Below are 24,312 nucleotides of genomic sequence, written 5' to 3' on the forward strand. Positions count from 1 at the left end.
ACCAACTAAAGCTTTTAAAGAAGATTTCTCTGCTCCAACTAAAGCTTTTAAAGAAGATTTCTCAGCACCAACTAAAGCTTACAAAGAAGATTTCTCAGCACCAACTAAAGCTTACAAAGAAGATTTCTCAGCACCAACTAAAGCTTACAAAGAAGATTTCTCTGCTCCAACTAAAGCTTTTAAAGAAGATTTCTCAGCACCAACTAAAGCTTACAAAGAAGATTTCTCAGCACCAACTAAAGCTTACAAAGAAGATTTCTCAGCACCAACTAAAGCTTTTAAAGAAGATTTCTCAGCACCAACTAAAGCTTACAAAGAAGATTTCTCAGCACCAACTAAAGCTTACAAAGAAGATTTCTCAGCACCAACTAAAGCTTACAAAGAAGATTTCTCTGCTCCAACTAAAGCTTTTAAAGAAGATTTCTCAGCACCAACTAAAGCTTTTAAAGAAGATTTCTCAGCACCAACTAAAGCTTACAAAGAAGATTTCTCAGCACCAACTAAAGCTTACAAAGAAGATTTCTCAGCACCAACTAAAGCTTTTAAAGAAGATTTCTCAGCACCAACTAAAGCTTACAAAGAAGATTTCTCAGCACTAACTAAAGCTTACAAAGAAGATTTCTCAGCACCAACTAAAGCTTACAAAGAAGATTTCTCAGCACCAACTAAAGCTTTTAAAGAAGATTTCTCAGCACTAACTAAAGCTTACAAAGAAGATTTCTCAGCACCAACTAAAGCTTACAAAGAAGATTTCTCTGCTCCAACTAAAGCATTTAAAGAAGATTTCTCAGCACCAACTAAAGCTTACAAAGAAGATTTCTCAGCACCAACTAAAGCTTACAAAGAAGATTTCTCAGCACCAACTAAAGCTTACAAAGAAGATTTCTCAGCACCAACTAAAGCTTACAAAGAAGATTTCTCAGCACCAACTAAAGCTTACAAAGAAGATTTCTCAGCACCAACTAAAGCTTACAAAGATGATTTCTCAGCACCAACTAAAGCTTTTAAAGAAGATTTTTCAGCACCAACTAAAGCTTTTAAAGAAGATTTTTCAGCACCAACTAAAGCTTTTAAAGAAGATTTCTCAGCACCAACTAAAGCTTTTAAAGAAGATTTCTCAGCACCAACTAAAGCTTTTTAAGAAGTCTTAAGCACAAATCACATTCTACAAGAACCATCCAATATGGCACATTGTTAACAAATACAAATAAAGGTTGCTTATGAGCACTTACTTCAGAGGGAAGAGGGATATTTGGATACAGGTTGCCAAACCTGTCTTCTATAATCGAATCCAGTGGTCGTATGGAGCTGTCAAATTAACAGAAATCCGATGGCTTCACAATAAAAGGACCAGAAGTAATTTTAGAGAACAATGCTCAAGGAAAGGCTATAAACTCTATAATGCACTGTGTACCAAGAGAACCCTTACTGATTGGTACACCAGAATTGTGAGGCACAACTTGGAAGTTAGCCTAGGATTTTTATCTAGGTAGGTTAGGCTAGTATGGCCACCTTTGCCCAATGGCTCGTTGGCCTTTTGCATTTGCACATACAAAGCAAAATGATAAAAAAATTTTATGAAGTTCAGTACTATCAATTCCTGCAAGTTTCATGATAGACTAAGTGGCATCAACAACCTCCTTAATACAGTACTGTACTCAACTTGCCTAGTCTTCTCTGACTTTTCCAGAGAATTAAAAGACCATTATTTTCTATGACTATAATCTGTTATGTGAACAGCTAATAACTAAAGATATTCCTTCCTGTGAGGAACTGAGAGGGAATTATATTTTCACAATAGTTATTCAAATCAGACTTTTGCCCTTGGAAAGTAATGCACAAGAGAATGAGGACCACCATCATCCAAGAATAAATCCTTTGAACAACTAAAAGCAAGAAGATATCCCCTTAAATTGAATAAATGATAACTAATTTTACAGACCTTCCTAAAAACCAGATTCACAATCTGGAGCATGCCATGTGTGTCCACTAGCACAAAGCAATGAAAGAACTGAAACACAAAGGGATATGATCTACCAATGCAGTAGTTTTGCCATACACTGCCATATGATACCCATACTACACTAGAGGGGTAGAACAATTACAAGTAAAAAAAACGTTAATTAATTTTTTTGGATGGATAGACATTGACACATGACCATCTTCAAAAGAGAACCAATATGATTGCCCGGGGAGGTTTATAGAAATAAGTGTTACCTTGTGTTAAAAGTAAGTTCTATACACAAACTTATGAGAACAAATTATTACTAAATAAAGCAAGTCTCAAAGTCTCAAATACCATAGAATATACAAATTTAAAAAAAAAATCCAATGAAACCTGTATTCAAAACTACTACTAACAAACAGCCAACTTGAAATGTGCATAGAATACATACCTAATCAGCAAATACTACCTTCCTAGAATACTACATCTGAAGAGAATACTTCACACTAAAATTAATTAAATGTTGGGAAATTTGAATTAATCTGATAGGCAACATTCACCAAAGGCTAATGACTGTGAATTCAAAATGAAATGAGGAATGGAATATTCACCTGCACTGAATGACACAACTTTAGATAAGGTAACAAGGAATGAATGAATAAATGAATGCATGAACAAGTGGTTCTTCTGAGCACTGATAACTGTTGATACACGATCTTGTTTGGTCTCTACATACACCACATAAAATGTCAAACTTTATAATTTTGTGCAACAGATTTCAAGTTTTATATAATAGTGCATTACATAGCCTTATAGTTTCAAAGTTAGCTACTGCACAAAGAACTTGAGACAAAATCCCCCTGTTATATAAAGGAGCAAGAGATCCTACTTAACTGGGATATCCTCAAGCTCCCACTCTGTAATATTTAGGAAATTGTACTAATTCATAACACAAATTTGCATGAAACTACATTATATTTTCACAAAGGGGTAGCATTGGCTGGCATTGGAGGTATCCAACTGAACAGAAATGTGGCTTAAGGTGAGATATGTTTTCCGAATGAGATGATATAAATTAAGAAAGACAGTGCATTGTAAATGAATTGGTAGGTAGGTCTGTGTTTGATGAAAGAAGAATATTAAAAGAAAAAAAAAACACTGCTTTAATTCATGTCAAGTAATGGTGGGTAAAAGCTAATGCCCACTTACCCATCTAGGACAGTAATACAGTGAGTAAAGTAAAAATCCATGGCAATAGAATAACAACTAAAAACACCCCTTACGTTCTAATAATTACAGAGTTTACAAAAGACCTGTCTAAAGAGACTGAGTATTAGACAGGTGGAGAAAAAAATATACTATGGATACAACATTGCATCTAGTTTTAAAGGTATAAAGGCTGCTCATGAATAAGAGGTAAGGGACAGTGACATTGTCCTAGCAAGCAGGAAAATGCCCTAGAGACTGACCATATATACATATCAGCACCAAAGCCCCTCTCCTTCCAAGCTAGGACCAAAGAGGACCAGGCAATGGGTGCCGATGAGTCAGCAGGTAGATCTATAGGCTCAAAACCCCATCCTTAGTTCATAAGGATGGTGAGGTTGCAGCAACTAAAGGAACTAAAAAGTTTGATAAGGACTTGAACGCCAATCTGGTGATCACCAGTCAGGGACATTACCACATAGGCCACCACAAATCTAAAACTGGCAACTGAATCCTGCTGTGTTGAACAGTACATCTAAAGCATAAGTTTAGGCTAGTTGCAAGCAGGTTTACCATGGTTATGCCCTTCAAATACCAAAGAACTTTGAAAATCTGCTTCAAAATTTACACATCTAGGCTGAGGCAGCTTGACTGTGAACTAATGCATTGCCATGTTACTTTGGTTAAGATTTCAGGGAGACCGAGTTAATTGTTTAGTATCCATCAATTTCAATATTAACTTCCAATAAAAGTTAATCATAATTTTGTGTAATAAGCAATTTGTCATAGCACACTCAAAATATACAGTATATGGTCTAGTTTGTGGCAATGGTGGATGAAAATCCCAAAGATTATTAACATTTAGCTGAGACTGGAACAAAAGATAGGGAAACTAATATAAAGAAAAGAAGAGAACAAAGGAATCTTAGCTTGCACTCAAGTTTCTCGGGGTTCCCCTTTCCCTGATGGAACTACATGCTTTTCAGATTGTGGTCAGGTTAGTGGTTTGGGAATTCAGTGTAAGTGTAATTGGGGGAGCCTAGCTTTGAGTTTGATAGTTTGAAAGTAAATCGCCTTGGGTATAATGAACAAACTTTTGGAATCTCTTCAATAACATGTATCAGAACCTCCTTCAATTACGGAATATACACCAAGTGTTATTAAGGCTTTGGATATTTTCCATAAATTTATTCCTCCTTAGAATATGTCCTCAATCTCCTATGCAGAGTAGAACAGGTGTCTGTTTCTACTAATGTTCTTTCTTTAGAATAAGTCTTGTCAGTTACTAATTCTAAACACATCTGTTTCTGACAAGTGGATGAACGTTAACCGCTTTAAACGAAGGGATGAAAGTTTCTTCTTCTCCTTCGGAGGATAAATACGCAATTTCATCAAGAAATATTTTCAATATCAAAGATAACACATGGGGGATTGAGAAATGAGAGACCTAGTGGTGGTAGATCATCCTCTATGTTATATGAAAAAAATCTCAGACTGATATACTTAGAAGGGAGATGATGATATTTGTTCTAGCCAAAGTGACTGATACCTCTAATCAGAAACAGTAAAGTTACAAGCTTATGTACCATGCACCTGGTACAGTCTTCACAAACTTCAGATATTGGAGGCAAGTGCATTGGATGGGGAGTGTAAAATAGCAAGTATTAGCTGCTAGAACCACTAAAAACTAAACTGAATAGGACAGCAGAACACAATTGTAAATAATTAAAAGCTGAGAGAGAAAAAACATAGATATGGACAGACAGTTTCACTCCCAAATAAAAAAAATGTATGATATAAGAGATAAAGAACAGAATATCTGCACTTCCATAAAAACACAGATATAAGACTCTGACCAATCAAAATGGTTACACCCACCCACAAAATGAATTTAATAATAACAATCAATAATTTGATACTTATCTCTAGATCACACTGCTTATATCTGGGAAGTGCGAACTTTCGACTTTCAACAAAAGAAAAAATTCTTCATATACCTTCTCCTTTGGGTATTGCCAGTGTAGGAGCCCAACCCGGGGATTATCCCCTGAACGGTATCCCCATGGTCGGTGAGGCCCAACCCTACCTCTTGGTTCTCACAATTTCAAGTAAGAAAAAGGTCTCCAGTAATACATGAGCTATTTCGAGTAGGGAGTAGGGAAAGACATCATGTGACCTACAGGTAAGTATTAAAATAATAAATTTCAAAAAATGATATTTTAATTATAAAATAAATTTTTGAATATACTTACCCGGTGAATATATAATAGCTGCAACTCTGTTGCTCGACAGACACATACATAAAAACTCGCCAGCGATCGCTATACAGGTTGCGGGTGTGCCCACCAGCGCCAACTGTCGGCCAGATACCACTCTCGATGTAAACAAAACCTCAATTTCTTCTCATCCCACTGCGTCTCTATTGGGGAGGAAGGGAGGGTCGTTTAATTTATATAATTACCGGGTAAGTATATTCAAAAATTTATTTTATAATTAAAATATCATTTTTAAATATTTAACTTAGCCGGTGAATATATAATAGCTGATTCACACCCAAGGAGGTGGGTAGAGACCAGAGTTAATTATGTTTACATCGTATAAGCTAAGAGTTTTTTATTTCATTTTGACAGTTATCAATATAACAAAACCAAAATAAATAGGTACCTGGTAAGGAAGTCGACTTAGACGATTACTCTGCCTTGTAAGTACGTCTTCCTTACGGAGCCCAGCGATCCTCTTAGGATGCTGACAGACCCCCAGGAGCTGAAGTATCAAGGGCTGCAACCCATACAACAGGACCTCATCAAACCCCTAATCTGGGCGCTCTCAAGAAATGACTTTGACCACCCGCCAATTCAACCAGGATGCGAAAGGCTTCTTAGCCTTCCGGACAACCCATAAAAACAACATTAAAACATTTCAAGAGACAGATTAAAAGGATATGGAATTAGGGAATTGTAGTGGTTGAGCCCTCACCCACTACTGCACTCGCTGCTACGAATGGTCCCAGTGTGTAGCAGTTCTCGTAAAGAGACTGGACATCTTTCAAGTAAAATGACGCGAACACTGACTTGCTTCTCCAATAGGTTGCGTCCATTATACTTTGCAGAGATCTATTTTGCTTAAAGGCCACGGAAGTTGCTACAGCTCTAAACTCGTGCGTCTTAACCCTAAGCAAAGATCGGTCTTCCTCACTCAAGTGTGAATGAGCTTCTCGTATTAACAATCTGATAAAAATATGACAAAGCATTCTTTGACATAGGCAAGGATGGTTTCTTAACCGAACACCATAACGCTTCAGATTGGCCTCGTAAAGGTTTAGTACGAGCTAAGTAGAACTTAAAAGCTCTAACAGGGCATAAGACTCTTTCTAGTTCATTGCCTACGATCTCCGATAAGCTAGGAATATCGAAAGATTTAGGCCAAGGACGAGAAGGTAGCTCATTTTTGGCTAGGAAACCAAGCTGCAGAGAACAAGTAGCTTTTTCTGACGAAAACCCGATGTTCTTGCTGAAGGCATGAAGCTCACTGACTCTTTTAGCCGAGGCTAAGCATACCAGGAAAAGTGTCTTAAGAGTGAGATCTTTCAGGGAGGCTGACTGTAAAGGCTCAAACCTGTCTGACATGAGGAATCTTAGGACCACGTCTAAATTCCACCCAGGTGTAGCCAAACGACGCTCCTTAGAGGTCTCGAAAGACTTAAGGAGGTCTTGCAGATCTTTATTGTTGGAAAGATCTAAGCCTCTATGCCGGAAGACCGAGGCCAACATGCTTCTGTAGCCCTTGATAGTAGGAGCTGAAAGGGATTGTACTTTTCTCAGGTATAAGAGAAAATCAGCTATTTGGGCTACAGAGGTACTGGTCGAGGATACGGAAACTGACTTGCACCAGTCTTGGAAGACTTCCCACTTCGATTGGTAGACTCTAATGGTAGACGCTCTCCTTGCTCTAGCAATCGCACTGGCTGCCTCCTTCGAAAAGCCTCTAGCTCTCGAGAGTCTTTCGATAATCTGAAGGCAGTCAGACGAAGAGCGTGGAGGCTTTGGTGTACCTTCTTTACGTGTGGCTGACGTAGAAGGTCTACTCTTAGAGGAAGACTTCTGGGAACGTCTACTAGCCATCGAAGTACCTCGGTGAACCATTCTCTCGCGGGCCAGAGGGGAGCAACTAACGTCAACCTTGTCCCTTCGTGAGAGGCGAATTTCTGCAGTACCTTGTTGACAATCTTGAATGGTGGGAATGCGTAAAGGTCTAGATGTGACCAATCTAGGAGGAAGGCATCTATATGTATTGCTGCTGGGTCCGGGACTGGAGAGCAATAGATTGGAAGCCTCTTGGTCAGCGAGGTTGCAAAGAGATCTATGGTGGGTTGACCCCAAGTCGCCCAAAGTCTCTTGCACACATCCTTGTGGAGGGTCCATTCGGTTGGAATTACTTGACCTTTCCGACTGAGACAATCTGCTAGGACGTTCAAGTCGCCCTGGATGAACCTCGTTACTAGGGAGATGCCTCGATCTTTTGACCAGATGAGCAGGTCCCTTGCGATCTCGTACAAAGTCAGTGAGTGGGTACCTCCCTGTTTGGAAATGTACGCCAAGGCCGTGGTGTTGTCCGAGTTGACCTCCACCACCTTGCCTCGAAGGAGATTCTCGAAGCTTATCAAGGCCAGATGAACCGCCAAAAGCTCCTTGCTGTTGATATGCATGCTCCTCTGACTCGAGTTCCACAGACCTGAGCATTCCCGACCGTCCAGCGTCGCGCCCCAGCCCAAGTCCGATGCGTCCGAGAAGAGAACGTGGTTGGGTATCTGAACTGCCAGGGGAAGACCCTCTCGTAGGCTGATATTGTCCTTCCACCAAGTCAGACAAGACTTTATCTTTTCGGAAATCGGGATCGAGACCGCCTCTAGCGTCTTGTCCTTTTTCCAGTGAAAAGCCAGATGGAATTGAAGAGGACGGAGGTGTAGCCTTCCTAGTGAGACAAATTGCTCCAGGGATGACAGTGTTCCTACCAGACTCATCCACAGTCTGACTGAACAGCATTCTTTCTTCAGCATCTTCTGGATGGAGAGCAGGGCTTGATCTATTCTGGGGGCCGACGGAAAAGCCCGAAAAACTTGACTGTGAATCTCCATCCCTAAATACAGAATAGTTTGGGATGGGACCAGCTGTGACTTTTCCAAGTTGACTAGGAGTCCCAATTCCTTGGTCAGATCTAGAGTCCAATTGAGATCCTTCAGACAGCGATGACTGGAAGAGGCTCTGAGAAGCCAGTCGTCCAAATAAAGGGAGGCTCGGATGTCCGATAAGTGGAGGAATTTTGCCACATTCCTCATAAGCCTCGTAAACACGAGAGGAGCTGTGCTTAGGCCAAAGCACAGGGCCCGAAACTGGTACACCACATCGTCGAAGACGAATCTCAGAAAAGGTTGGGAGTCTGAGTGAATGGGGATGTGGAAGTAGGCGTCCCTTAGGTCTAGAGAGACCATCCAGTCTTCCTTTCTGACCGCTGCTAGGACTGACTTTGTGGTCTCCATGGTGAACTTCGTCTTTGTGACAAAGACATTCAGAGCACTGACGTCTAGCACCGGTCTCCAACCTCCTGTCTTCTTTGATACTAGGAAGAGACGGTTGTAAAACCCCGGTGATTGAAGGTCCGAGACTTTGACCACCGCTCCCTTCTCTAGCAAAAGAGACACTTCCAGTTTCAGGGCTCGTCTCTTTTCTTCCTCTCGGTACCTGGGAGAGAGATCGATGGGGGATGTCGCTAGAGGAGGTCTGCGTACAAAAGGGATTTTGTACCCCTCTCTGAGCAACCTCACAGATTGTTGATCTGCGCCTCTCTTCTCCCAGGCTTGCCAGAAGTTCTTGAGTCTGGCACCTACTGCTGTCTGAAGTTGCGGGCAGTCAGACTCTGCCCTTAGAGGACTTGGATCCTTTCCTCTTCCCTCTCTTCCCTTCGGCACGAGCACCTCCCCTGCTGGAGGCTCTGCCACGAAAGGGCGGGATAAACCTGGACGCACGAGTGTCCATCCTAGGTCTGGCAGACAAGGCAGGCAAAGGGGGAGCTTTGCGAGCCGAGGACGCAACTAGATCGTGGGTGTCCTTCTGCACTAAAGACAAGGCAATTTCCTTAACCAAGACTTCAGGAAACAAGCACTTAGACAAGGGCGCAAAGAGAAGCTCGGATCTTTGGCATGGCGTCACTCCTGCTGACAGAAACGAGCACAGAGACTCTCGTTTCTTAAGGACTCCGGACGTGAATGAAGCGGCAAGCTCGTTGGACCCATCACGGACGGCCTTGTCCATGCAGGACATAATGAGTAAGGAAACATCCCTATCGGCAGAAGAGATTTTCCTACTCAGGGCTCCTAGACACCAGTCCAGGAAGTTAAAGACTTCAAACGCCCTAAAAATGCCTTTGAGAAGGTGGTCCAGGTCTGAGGGTGACCAACAAATCTTCGAGCGTCTCATGGCAAGGCGGCGGGGAGAGTCTACAAGACTTGAGAAGTCGCCCTGGGCAGAGGCAGGAACTCCCAAGCCGAGAACTTCTCCCGTGGCATACCAGACGCTCGATCTAGATGAGAGTTTAGATGGGGGGAAGGCAAATGCTGTCTTCCCTAAACTCCTCTTGGTCTCTAACCAATCGCCTAACATCCGTAAAGCTCTCTTGGATGAGCGAGAGAGAACGAGTTTAGTAAAGGCAGGCATGGTAGCAGGAACGCCTAAGACAAACTCTGACGGCGGCGAACGAGGAGCCACAGAAATAAAGTGGTCAGGGAACAACTCTTTAAAAACAGCCATGACTTTTCTAAAGTCCAAGGATGGTTGAACTGCTTTAGGCTCATCTAGTTCTGAAGGTTGATCCTCATGCTGTGGTTCAGCAACGTCCTCATCTGACTGTTCCTCATCCGAAAACTGATGAGAAAACGGCAACGGAGTAGGCAACGTTTGACTCGCAGAGTCCGGTCGCACAGGTGCATACGTGACGGAGCCGGACGCAGCGTCCTGGAACTGCTGAACAGTCTGGGAACTGTCAACAATGACAGGTGCGCGAGGACGCACAGCGTCCACCCAAGACTGTTTAGACCGTCTGGGTTGTGCAGTCAACACCATACCGGGTTGCGGAGGTTGACGCACCGCGTCAAAACAAGTCAACTCTGATGGGTGATGAACGTCCTGAACGTCACCAAACGCATCAGTGCGTTGCCTAACGTCAACGTGCGGCTGGAAATCCACACTGGGTTGCATCGGTGGAGGTACCACCCCAACTGGTTGACACGAGAAAGCTACATCCACGTCAACAGGACGCACAACAGAACGCTTGGATGGCTGAAGGCTCGTAGGTTCAACGGTAACCTTCTCAGCGTTGTAGTCCTCCATCAAGGACGCAAGCTTGGACTGCATGTCTTGCAGTAACACCCATTTAGGGTCTACGGAAGCAGGTGCGGTAACAGACGGGGTTAACGAATGAGACGGCACAACTTTGCCTCTCTTAGGCGGCGAGCAGTCATCAGATGACGGCAACGGGTCCGAACTGTCCCAGTGGCTACATCCGGGACGTTGGACTTGTCCTGAAGGGACCGACTTACGCTTCAAAGGTCTGGAGACCTTGGTCCAAGGTTTCTTACGAGAAACACCTTCGGACGACGAGGTAAAAATGGGCTCTCTCGTCTTACTTAGGTAGGGGCGATCTTGGAGAGATACGCCTGATACCTTAGAGGGAACGTCTGATCGCTGATCAAGGCCTCTCGAACCCATGAGTCGTACGACATTGCTTCTCCCCTGGGCTTGGGAGCTTGCAAGAGGTCCCGGACTAGGAGGACGACAGGCACGAACAGACGAACCCTCGAGCGCAACACTGTTCACAACACTTTGCGTAACACTAGGCACTTTGACACTATCCTTCGTGGCACTTTGGCACTTGAGTTCCTTTACGTCCGCCATGAGTTGATTTCGGTCACTTGCTAAAGACTCAACTCTCTCCCCCAAGGCATGAATAGCACGCATCATGTCTGCCATCGACGGTTCCTGAGTGCTAGGAGGGGGGTTAGGAACAACCACTACAGGGGAAGGAATAGGTTCAGGGGCATGTGGAGAGGAAAAATCTACCGACCTAGAAGAACTTCTCCTTACCCTATCTCTCTCTAGTCTGCGTGTATATTTATCAAATTCGATAAAATCGAATTCCGAAAGGCCCACGCATTCCTCACACCGATCTTCCAATTGACAGGTTTTACCCCGACAATTGGAACAAACAGTGTGAGGGTCGAGAGAAGCCTTTGGAAGACGCCTATGACAGTCCCTAGCATTACATTTTCTGAACTTGGGAACTTGAGAAGGGTCAGCCATTTTGAATTAGTCAAGGGAAAATTCCAAAAAACGATCTAAGTCATCAACAATTAATCCGATTCAAAAAAGAGTTCAAGGATTTATTTGAAGAAAAACACCTGTACTGCGAAAGCTCAAACCAAATTAAAGTACTTCACCAAATATGATGGGAAAAACTCCAGGTTCAACAGCGAGTAAAGTACGTCTTGTCGACACGTCGACATAGAAGAAATTGAGGTTTTGTTTACATCGAGAGTGGTATCTGGCCGACAGTTGGCGCTGGTGGGCACACCCGCAACCTGTATAGCGATCGCTGGCGAGTTTTTATGTATGTGTCTGTCGAGCAACAGAGTTGCAGCTATTATATATTCACCGGCTAAGTTAAATATTTAAAATTGTAATTATTTTGATGAATCTTACCTTTAGGTCAACATGGTGATTACCACTTTAATCTATTGGGGGGCCAAGTGGTAATCAAACAAAAAACTGAAAGTCAATTTAACTTCTCATCTACTGTTCGTATCATCTCTAAATTTGCATCCTCTAAACATTTAAAAATAAAACCTAATAATAAAAGGAATCATGCAAACAGTTTCCGCCTCCTTTTTCAAAATTAGGGCCAAAGCCACAGCTTATGGTATGAATCAGGATCACAGAAAGGCGAAGATTTTGCAAAAAGAGGAACTGGACTACATTGAGAAACCTAAGCTTGTGATGAAGATTTTCCTCCTATAATACAGTGAGAATCATAATTTCATCAGAAATAAATTTAAGCTTCATAAACACGGGAATTGGAAACTAATTATTTTTGTTTTATGGGATACCTGATAACTTTCAATATGTTCCATGGATCACCATCTATACTGAGAACCCCCAATTAAAACTGACAAATAAGAGTGTTACAAATAAAAGCGTTACATAGGATAAAAGGAGATCCCTTTGGAATGAATATGAATGTCAAAATTATAGGAAAATTCCTCTCTAATGCATATAAAACTGTCATTATCTACTCCTAATACATGAAGTGAAAAACAATCAAATGAAAAGTGTATTGAATATAAGACTGGAATTCGATTAACTGATACTTTCACACATTTCCAATGAAGCCAATCTCGAGGAAACACTGTCACTAAATTGGCCATCACAGAAAATTGTGCATTTTATTTACAAAATTACTATTTGGTCATTCAAAATGTACCAAACAATATAAAAAGTGAACACTACATTTAGAACTTGATAGGGGCTCTCAAACCTCTCTGCTATCTCCCAAAAAAGATAAGTGTGTAGTCTAGAGCTCATGAATGATTGGCAAAAATACAGTTACCCTATAATCCAAAATTTCATGATAAACAATACATATCCATAAATACATATACACGTAATGTATATAATTTTAGCAGTTTACTTTACAAAAGAAAAATCCACACACCCCAGTAAAAGATCATAACATCAAAAGGACAAAAAGGAAGGAAAACACAATACCCAACATTGGACTAGTTTCTTCCCATCAATAAAAACGAAACTAAGGGGGCAAAGAAAAAACACTTTGACCCTTTTCCTGTGTTTTCAGACCAACTTGATCAGAACACTACTGACAATGTCTTTAAATTAATAAACACAGCTACTCAACTTATGTACAAAACAAAATCACTAAAAAAATGTTATCCAAATATTAAACCATAGAAAAAACTCATAAAATTTGAATGTTTATACTCTGGGTAGCCATAGAACCTATGCAGTGGCAAGGCAACCAGTGGCTATTAACTGTCATGTTGAAAATAACAATTAACATCAGGTACGGGCATAAAATATACATGAATACTCCCGGCACTAAATTTCTTTAAAATAACGTAAGAAATAATACATGGTAAAGCTTTAACACTTATTACAAAGAGAAATCACTAGACTTTGTCAAAGATGTCTCATCGCTCTGGGGAGGCAAATATTCTGAGCATCATTCAGGGGCTACTCCCATGGGTTGGGGATACTACACTGGTGATCTTCAGAGAAGGTATGTGAATCATTTTTTCTCCTGTTAAACGTCAAGAATCATGCTTTGTACATACAATCAATGTGACCTAGGTTAAGAACTATCAAAATAATTGGGTATGCAATCATTCTTTTGAGCACAGAAATGCCTCCAAGGCAGTAACTTCTATTTTTCTCACACTACTTTATCCCATACCAAAATATCAACAGTTAAATAGGATTATATCTGTACAAGAAAGAGCATCAAGTACAGAAGAAATAATGGAAACACAGCACAATACCAAAATGTATAAAAAGAGCAAATGGAGACAATAGAACATATGAGAACTCTGCTGTGATAGATAGGCAGGTCTTTTTGGTAGACATTTTTGGTACCTAGGAGACACACTTGATATAACAGTCTCATTATTACACAATGAAGACTAATACAGTGATGGGTGCATAGGCCAAAATACTCTGTGCAGTGGATACAATGACACTGGCAATGAAAAGTGAAGTGATTTTGATAAGATGTAACCTTAAAATATCACAATTCAAGACTAGAATAGGATGTAAGATCATACTGCAAATGAAGAACTAACATAGAAATGGGGTCTCCAGAAATTGGAAAAATGCCTGATCACTTCAAGATTGAAACAGTATGGACGAGGATTGAGAAGAAAGCGATGAAAAACAATCGATCCAAAAAGAAATAGATATGGGAGTGGTTGGATGAAGACCTATCTGAAAAGGCCTGGGAAACATGGACAAAGGTAACAGATGAAAACCTAGATCTGAAGGGATTTCAAGTGACAAACTACAGGAAAAGAAAGAGGATCATAGAAACATCAAAAATTAAAAAACAAATGAACAAATTCTAATGTAGCATGAATAGGAAAATCTATGAAAAGTTATAATTTCCTTTTTATTATTCTAAGAATTAAGGAAAGTAACGAATTACAGAAAAATATGGAGGTCCTATTTGGTGAACAGACACATACAATCTATGAAACTTTTTTTATACCAACGCATGCAGATACAAAGGGAAATACACAAAAGTAAAAATATTGATGCTATAAACATACTGAAATGGAACAATGTCTAAAAATGAGAAATAGCAACTCTAAGAGTTTTCCTTTAGTTCTTTTTTCTTCATTCCTTTGTAGCTGAAGTTTTAATTACCTAGCTTCTGTTCCACTTGAATTCTACATATGGTCCTTGTGTGCTGATTATAATTTATTTTTATGCCCTCTAATATGTTAAAATCTCACATGCTAAGTCATCCCTACTCAATCATACTTTATTCATTTATTCACAACTACAATATCTAGGTTTCTTGCAACGAAAAGATCTTATTCAAATGATATTAAGCGTTGTTAAAATTTAAGAGAAATCTAGAGACTATCATCCAAACTATTTTGAAATAAAAAAGAAAAGTCCTTGTAACAAGCATGTCCATACAGATGATTCTCAGGAATGCTATCATCTATCTTTCACTTATCATAAATCTATGATTCAGCAATTAAGAAGGATTCTTTATATAACGCAATCAATAACATTCTTCATGCACAATCACAGATAATATTTTACAATAAGGATTAGATTTTGTTAAAAGACATTCCAATTTATGACAATTTCAGTAGTTAAGAGTCTCAAATATAAAGGCTACAGCCACAGTTTAATACCAAGAATGTGTTAATATAAGTTTATCTTACAATAATGATAATAACCTTACCAAGTGGTTAAGTCTTCTGAAGCCTGCAATTACACTGGACAAGTAAACACAGTTAAAATAGTGTTATTGTTACATAAAATAAAATCCCACCCCATCAATATTTACACACCACCAATACCCTACCACCACCATTTCCATTTTAGACACTACCATCACCACCCTAATAACACAAATATTTCTTGTACAATTTAAGAGATGCTAAAATTAAGCTGTATTAAAAAATGCAAAGCAAAAGCCAACCATCTATTGTTAAATTATGATGCTCAAGATAAAACATACAAATGCACCGACTAATGTTTGGCATAAAACACATTATTTAGTAAAGGACAAAACAAAACAATTAGTTTCACAGACTAAAAAGAGCATTTATAAACTAACTATAATAAAAAAATCTTATTAACCAAAAAAATAAATCAGCTCACTCTACATTTCTAAGTAGTTGGATCTATAAAGGGCAGATTAAACATTATTCTAACCATTTCATAGCCCATTCCACATTCTGACTTTGAAAAGCAGCATTCATTGGAAAGAAAATTAACTAAAGGGTATTTAAACTTTTCTATTGACAAATAAAGAATTACAGTACCTTATACTCAAAACATGAGACAGCAATGTAAAGAACGTCAAGCAACTGATGCAACCTGTTGTAAGGCAAATCAGAGAGGGTATGACGTAAATTAACGTCATCCACGTTCCTCATGACCCAGAGTAGACACATCAGCATGTTTCTTGTAGTTGATGAACCTAAAGGACACTTTCGTTGCTGTTGCTGTAAAGTGAAAGGAGAATTATTGATACATCAAAAACAATACAAGCAAAAATGTTCCATTTTCAAAACAGAAAAAATTTATCCAAAAGCAAAACCAAAAACCAGAATTTTAGTGATAAAATCTCTTACTTCTATACTAACCTGATGTTCACGCTGCTTTCGTCTCTGGAATCTTGGAATGTCAATGTTACTCTTAAAAATTCAGAAATTTCCCATTTTCTTTTGTTCAGATTCACTAATGCCTCTGGTAAAACAACAAAACCAGCGTCTAACAACAACACAGTAATATGCTGCATATGTCGCAATGCTTCTTCAGTCTCAAGGTCAAAATACTTCCCTACCCTCTAGATGTCACCAAGCAGTGGGGAGGAGAGTTGACATGTATATGAACATCAGGTGAATATATTTTTGAGTACCTTAAACTCCAAGTGATATTTCAAAAAATACTTTATTGCCTACATCAATCATTTATATACCAAAAACTTAATTACCATGCTACATATATAATTTTACAAAAACCAACCATATAAATTTGAAAAGGTTACTAAACTGCAAACCAAAACATAATTCTACCAAATCATTCACTTAAATTCACCATTCTATCCGACCATGCTACAGCAACCGTTGTAAGTTCTAAAGCCCAACAATTGTGCTCTATAAAACAGGGTGTGGTAATATATGTTCAATGTAGTTTTACATTTATGCTCTCATGTACGTTGTGTTTCTCTGCTTGCATTTACCAGCTTATTATGTTGCTATTTGTGTGTCTTCGTGCATATTATTGCTTGTGGATGTCCCTGTGTTGTCTGGCCCTTACTTTGATGTATTTGTTTGTTATTGTGCATGTAAAGTAGTACGTGTTGTAATAGTGGCTGTTTCTATTGTTTCAGGAGGTGACTCCAGTTTTGTGTGCAATAAAACCTATAACCTATAACAGGTTTTTTATTTTCACAACAATTTATTGCACACAAAATAAAAAATTTGAGAGGCCATGGAACGGTTCCTACGTCCAGAACGCTTCGAGGCTGACCCGGATTCTGCCACCGCTGCTAAGGAGTGGACGCACTGGCTGAGGACATTCAACAACTTTTACCAAGCAGTACAGAAGACATCTCCCAGTGCAGACAAACTAATCCTACTCACCAACTACGTTGCTCCTCGAGTGTACGACTACATAGCAGACTGTGACACTTATGTTAAGGCTGAGAAAGCACTGACATCACTGTATGTAAAACCTAGAAATGAGGTATTTGCTAGGCATGTCCTGGCCACACGTAGGCAGGGGTCAGGTGAGTCTCTAGACCAGTTTCTCCAAGCTCTGAAGCTCCTAGAAAAAGACTGTCAGTTCAAAGCAGTGTCGGCAGAGCAGGCGTGTGATAACTATGTTAGAGATGCATTCATCAATGGACTTTCTTCTGGTGCCATTCGTCAAAGACTACTCGAAAATATAACTCTTAACTTGCAAACTGCTTATGAACAGGCACGCACTTTAGAGATGGCTCAGAAACATTCTGCTTCTTATACTACTGTTGAGCCAATTACTGCTGCTGTACCTCAGCCACAAAGTCAGTCAGGTGATTCAGAGTGTTTAGAAAGTAGTGATGAAACTGCTCATCTTGCCGCCACTACTGGCGCCAATCAGTGTTTTTTCTGTGGATTGAAACGGCACCCTCGGTTCAAATGTCCTGCTAGGGAAGCTTTATGTCTAAAGTGTAAGAAACAAGGACATTATGCAAAAGTGTGTAGGTCAGGGAAACCGGTAGGGGATACCTCTGCTGGTAAAACTAAATATTCGGCAGCAACACTGGCTACTGTGTCTGGGGCTGTGCCTAGTAGTCTTAGTAAATCTCTGAGTTGTTTGAAAGTTAATCATACTTCCTGACAACGGGCACGTCTCCATGGCTGATGCGTCTCTCTCGTCCAAAGTCTTAGGTCTTTGTTGTGTTGATGTGGAGCTGCAAGGACAAATTTATCCTAGTGTAAAACTCAAAGTACTGCCAGCCCTGTGTAGTGATGTAATTTTGGGGCATGAATTCTTGAAGAATCATTCTGCTCTAGAAATGGCTTTTGGAGGAGCACTCCCACCACTCAAGATATGTGGGCTGGCAGCAGTGAAGTTGGTTGCGCCCGCACTCTTCAGCAATCTGACAGCAGACTGCAGACCCATTGCTGCAAAGTCGAGACATTACTCTCAGGCTGATAAGGAATTTGTCAAAACTGAAATTGGTAGAATGCTACAAGAAGGAATAATAAGACCCAGCCAGTCTCCATGGAGGGCCCAGGTGCTAATCACTGCAGGGCACAATCGCAGGAAGAGAATGGTGATTGATTATTCACAAACTATAAACAGGTTTACTGAGCTGGATGCTTACCCTTTGCCTCGGATCGATGAAACAGTGAATAATGTCTCAAGATATAAAGTGTTTAGCACCTTGGACCTGAAGAGCGCCTACCACCAAGTGCCAATAAGAGAAGACGAAAAGTTGTACACTGCTTTTGAGGCGAGTGGAAAGCTGTACGAGTTCAATCGAATCCCATTTGGTGTGAAGAACGGAGTGGCTGCTTTCCAACGAGTTGTGGATCAGATCCTTGCAAAAGAAAAGGTGGAAGGGGCATTTGCTTATGTGGACAATGTGACTGTATGTGGAGAGACGGAAGAGGAGCATGACAAAAACCTAAACCATTTCTTGAAAGTGGCGAGGGATTACAACCTCACATTTAATCATGACAAGTGTGATTTCAGGACACAGTCTATAAACCTTCTGGGATACTCTATAAAGGACGGAGAGATCAGACCTGATCCAGAACGACTGCATCCTCTCTTGAGTCTACCCCTTCCCAACGATACTGCCTCTCTTCGGAGAATGTTGGGGTTGCTTGCTCATTACTCACGATGGATACCCAACTTCTCTGAGAAGGTCCGGCCTCTTTCACACTCCACGAGATTCCCATTGTCTTTTGAAGCTTCTCTGACTTTTGAGAAATTGAAGAATGAAATTGCGAAGTCCGTGGTGCAAGCCATTGATCCTACATCCCCTTTCACAGTCGAAACAGATGCCTCAGACCATGCCATTGCCGCTACTCTCACTCAGAATGGACGTCCTGTAGCGTTCTTCTCTCGCACTCTCTCTGACAGTGAACAAAGGCATTCTTCAGTAGAGAAAGAAGCTTATGCCATAGTTGAGGCCCTCAGAAAGTGGAAGCATTACCTAATTGGTCATCACTTTAAGCTGATTACTGACCAGCGAAGTGTAACATTCATGTTCGACACAAGATCTTCAAGCAAGATCAAGAACGACAAGAAAGCCAGGTGGCGCATTGAACTGTCATGCTACCACTACAATATAGTGTATCGTCCAGGTACGGAAAATATTCCTGCAGATGCTCTCTCGCGTGTCTGTGGTGCTGTAGCTACAGACAAACTCAAACAACAGCATGAAAGTCTCTGTCATCCTGGAGTGTCAAGGATGGTGCATTTCATCTGAGTTCGTAACCTGGCTTATTCTGTTGAGGATGTAAAGAAGGTTACTGCTTCTTGTCCAATCTGCTCTACTGTCAAACCTCAGTTCTATAAGCCTGATGATGGCCATCTGGTGAAAGCTACTCAACCATACGAGAGATTGAACTTGGATTTTAAGGGGCCCCTTCCGTCACAATCGAAAAACAGATACTTGCTCACAGTCATTGACGAATTCTCACGGTTCCCTTTTGCGTTCCCTTGTTCAGACATGACTGCTGGTGCTATCATCGGGTGTTTGGTACAACTGTTTGCACTATTCGGAATGCCAGCATACGTACACTCAGACAGGGGAGCCTCTTTCATGTCAGAAGAACTGAAGAAATTCTTACTAGAGAAAGGAGTGGCTACCAGTCGCACTACGCCCTACAACCCAAGGGGCAATGGCCAGGTGGAGAGGTACAATGGAATCATATGGAAAACCATTCGGTTAGCTCAGAACAGGGAATCTTGATGTCTCGAAATGGGAAGTTGTCCTCCCAGATGCACTTCACTCTATCCGTTCCCTGCTATGTACGTCAACTAATTGTACACCACACGAGCGTTTCCTAAAGCATCCTCGGAAGTCCACGTCAGGTCGTACGTTGCTTACCTGGCTCATCACCAAAGGTCCCGCTCTATTAAGACGGCAAGTACGGCACAGCAAGAATGACCCTCTAGTAGATGAAGTAGAAATAGTAGAAGCTAATCCTGAATATGCTCATGTCAAGTTTCCTGATGGTAGAGAGTCCAGTGTCTTTGAGGCATCTAGCACCTTTAAGTGGTGATGATAGTAGCAGCGTGGAGGCCACCAGAACTTCACTGCCGCAATCTCTAGAGTCTCTAGGTATATCCGAGTCTGAGGTGCGCCGTCCAGATGCTAGAGCAAGCTCGGAACCTGCTCTTCAAGAAGTCACTCATGACGTTACATCCGGGGAAAGTGCTGTTCAAGAGCTTCCTGCTGCGTCTGGTCAAGGCACTACACCTGTACCACTCCGGAGGTCCGAAAGGACCCGGCGGGCTCCTAAGTATTTTGATGATTATGCTGCTTGAATTTCATAGGTGGGGAGAATGTGGTAATATATGTTCAATGTAGTTTTACATTTATGCTCTCATGTACGTTGTGTTTCTCTGCTTGCATTTACCAGCTTATTATGTTGCTATTTGTGTGTCTTCGCGCATATTATTGCTTGTGGATGTCCCTGTGTTGTCTGGCCCTTACTTTGATGTATTTGTTTGTTATTGTGCATGTAAAGTAGTACGTGTTGTAATAGTGGCTGTTTCTATTGTTTCAGGAGGTGACTCCAGTTTTGTGTGCAATAAAACCTATAACCTATAACAGGTTTTTTATTTTCACAACACAGGGCTTGTTAAGATAATCCTTAGCAAATACAGATTTCACACACCATTGAAGTGTTGCTAAAACCATTCCCAAAGAATTATTTTAGCATAATTCTAGATATAGCTGTACTTACATCATGAACCCAAATTTTAAAACTATTCATTAGATTTAGATCCAATCCTTTCAAGCTGTGAGATCAATTATATCTAATGAAGATGCATTCTTGGACAGAAGTCATGTTGGAAATCTAAAACCACAACATAAATCAGGCATATTACCACTAATGTCTGGAGAATCGTCGACTAATATTGAATAGCTCTTACCGTTCAAGAAAAAGTATCCCCTGAATAAACAACCATCTATAATGTCCGTAAAATATTCCACAAAAATGAACTCTCTTAAGAAGGAAATTAAAAAAAATTTTGTAAACCTTTAACCTTAAATTTACTTAGGTTTGAAATCAGGCAATAGATATAAAATCTGCTCATGACTACCAAGATTACCAGAAAAAATAATTGATTGTAGAGCATTGATTCATTTTCTGATGCCAAAGCCAACCAAACTAAGTTTTACTATGTGATCTAATGTGAAGGTATTCCAAAGGTCAAAAACAAGAAGTCTTTCAATGCTAACATGCTATCCAAAATAAAATAAAACATGAATGGCTACTGAAAATCATTTTAATATTAAGATCTAAAATCGTCTGATAAAATGCTTGATACAACCAAATTTCATCTTATTGTTCAAACAAAGAGGGATATACAGTACTTATATCTTCAATGATGAAATTAAAAGTTTCTGACCCTAGAAAATGAAAAGTAAATTTAAAAATATTATAACTAGTTCCAGCAATTGATAAAACCCTTGATTTTCACTGATCAAAATAAACTTTCTATGGTTTTTCTACAAATATCATCAATAAAATGTCCTTTGGAACCTATAATAGCCAAATTAGAGAGCTTGAGAGTCATTTACTTCCAAAGATATGTTGGCTAGGACTCCATATGGTAAAAAGTAGCTTGTAGAGATTCTGAAAGGATTGATTACAGTACATGACAATCCCCTCACACTTCAACAACAGGCCACAGAACTGTGTACTGTACCATGACCTTTGTGGCCAAAGTATAGTTAACAGCACCATCTGTTGTTTACCATTATTCTGAAAGTAACTACCATCTGCCAAATCATGATACGTAGAAAGATGTGAAAATCCAGGTATACCAGTATTGCCACAAAACAATTACCTTCCATGGTGAGCAAGACAAACCTTTATTTTTTAGTGAGGTTGCAAACATGACTAAAAAAATCTTCTAAATTGGCAAAAGAAGATGCTTTTATATATAGACCATAATTTCAACCTCATTCAAAATCAAAGCAACTATAATTGTTAAAACTGCATTCTTTTCAACATTCATGAAAAATAACCAGCTGTCATTTATAAAAGAATTACGAATCATAGGATACTTAGGTCTAAAGGTTTAAAGGCCACTCATGAATGGCTTAATGACTGACCATACATACAGTACATATGATCAGCGCCCAAGGTCCTTCTCCATTCAAGCTAGGACCAAGGAGGGCCAGGCAATGGTTGCTGATGACTCAGCAGATAGACCTATAGGCTATCCAAATCCCCCATCCTTAGCTCACAAGGAGGGTGAGGTTGCAGGCACTAAAGGAACTAACGATTTTGAGCAGGACTCGAACCCCAGTCTGGCAATCACCAAGCAAGGACATTACAAATAGGCCACCACAACCCCTAAATGGGGCCATCATCCAGGGGAACACTTACGGGATTACCCTGAAACCAAAACATTCACTTTTATAGGTATTCTTTGAATCATTGACAAAGTTAATGAATCTTTGAATTCATATGCACAAGATAAGTGGAAAAGGCACCTGTTAGGTAAATGGAAACATTCAATACTTTCTTTATTGCCCTCCACAGATAAACTCAAGAGAATTAAAAGCTTTTGGTAATCAAGATAACCACAACTGGTTTTCAACCTCCCAACACTTTGGGAACAAGAGATAATTTACAGTAAACACCCTGAAGAAAGGTCTAATACTTATACTATCATAAATGTTACCAAACATTTTATAATCACCATATCAAAATAAATCAGATCCTTTGTTGTATTTCCTAGTTAACTTGGATTGATTCATTAGACAAGTGAAGACTGGTGGATTGAGAAATCCTGGAACTTTCTTTTACTATAGCAAGCACCCACGGATTGGAATGATGCATCTTTCAGCATAACTACCTGGTAAAAGGGAGAAAACTTTTCATTGATACAATTTATACTTCATGATTATACCACAATAAGGGATCATTTCATATGAATCAGTTTTAGACCTGGGTAGTTTTGATAACATTATTTTACCTGTCCTTTTTCAATATACAATACCAGACTGCAAAATACGAGTGACAATGTTTCATAGTAAAAAGGGCTCTACGAGAGGATCTCAAATCCGGGAGGGGCTGTATACCATCAGAACCATTACTAAATGGTACACTAAAACCACTAAACCCACTTGAGTTAGGCTAGGGGTTGAAACATGGTAGGTTAGGCCAGAAATATTACACTGAATCTAAAAACTTAATAGGCTTCCGAGCTTCCACAAAAGAAACTACACATTAAACTCTTAATAAGTTCATGACTATCTGAGATTAACTCAAAGGCTGGAGTGGTGTTATCATCATCATTAGCTCTATACACTAGGAGCCTAGCCTTCTTCAGATTATGCTTTTAACTTTAATCTGATCAAGAAACATACTAAGAGAGAAATAGCTAGGTTTACGCACTCCTCAAACGATTTCCTAAGTCAAAAAATTTTCCCCAGTACAAAACTGGGAATGTCGATCATGATCATTCAAGAAAAATTCTTATGCACAAGAGTCCAGCAATTTATAATAAATCCAGAGATACAGAGAAGACATCTTAAAATCATTAAGTATAAAAACTGACAAAAAAACCTGACATCTGCAACAGAGAAGCATATGCACCATCTCATGTTGACTTTTAGAATGAAGAGGCAATATGAATGCACAGCATGTTGCATATTGTAGTTAGATGATGGTCTCATTGTATTACTATAGGCCTTTGTATTGGAAAAAGAGGAAACAGGAAATTTCTTGATTTTAAGAAGTAATGTGGACATACCAAGATTCCCAAGATGAAAGCAATATGAACATCAGGGCAGGTTCATAGGAATAATAATTCTTTAGCATCAGTTACAAGAGAAAGATGGTGCGTAAAAACTTATCTGTAAACAAGTATGGAGACCAGGTTTTCATGAAATGCTGTGTAACTAGTAAAAGTGAAGAAAACAAACTACAAAGTATATCAATAAAGAGGAGGTGAGTGAGATGGACACTTACGTTCTCCATCTCCTCTTCTGTTGTCTGCATGCAAAGTGCAAGTGCAATTTACTGTTAATGGTGTGCAGTTATGATGTCATGTCTATGATGGAGACTTCTCTCCCACATGAGAATCAAATCACAGTACTTTTATTACCAGAAG

General features: G+C 40.0%; 1 protein-coding gene across 14 annotated transcripts in view; it reads right to left on the minus strand.

Moving 5' to 3' along the window:
* Positions 1 to 24,312, minus strand: part of Zir (Zizimin-related) — a 326,985-nt gene that overhangs the window by 90,982 nt on the left and 211,691 nt on the right. For 11 of the 14 annotated variants that reach the window (XR_011039375.1, XR_011039379.1, XR_011039374.1 and 8 more), the window contains 2 exons: positions 24,171 to 24,194; positions 15,771 to 15,953 (listed from right to left, as the gene is read on the minus strand). Coding sequence is in view for 4 of the 14 variants with exons in the window: in XM_068345897.1 (XP_068201998.1) it covers positions 15,771 to 15,953; positions 24,171 to 24,194 (207 nt within the window). In the remaining 10 variants the exon portion in view is untranslated. The remainder of the gene's footprint in view (positions 1 to 15,770; positions 15,954 to 24,170; positions 24,195 to 24,312) is intronic. The other 3 variants (XR_011039378.1, XR_011039373.1, XM_068345898.1) reach the window with 1 other exon arrangement.

The sequence above is a fragment of the Palaemon carinicauda genome, chromosome 22 (genome assembly GCF_036898095.1).
Source record: "Palaemon carinicauda isolate YSFRI2023 chromosome 22, ASM3689809v2, whole genome shotgun sequence".
Lineage (NCBI taxonomy): Eukaryota > Metazoa > Arthropoda > Malacostraca > Decapoda > Palaemonidae > Palaemon > Palaemon carinicauda.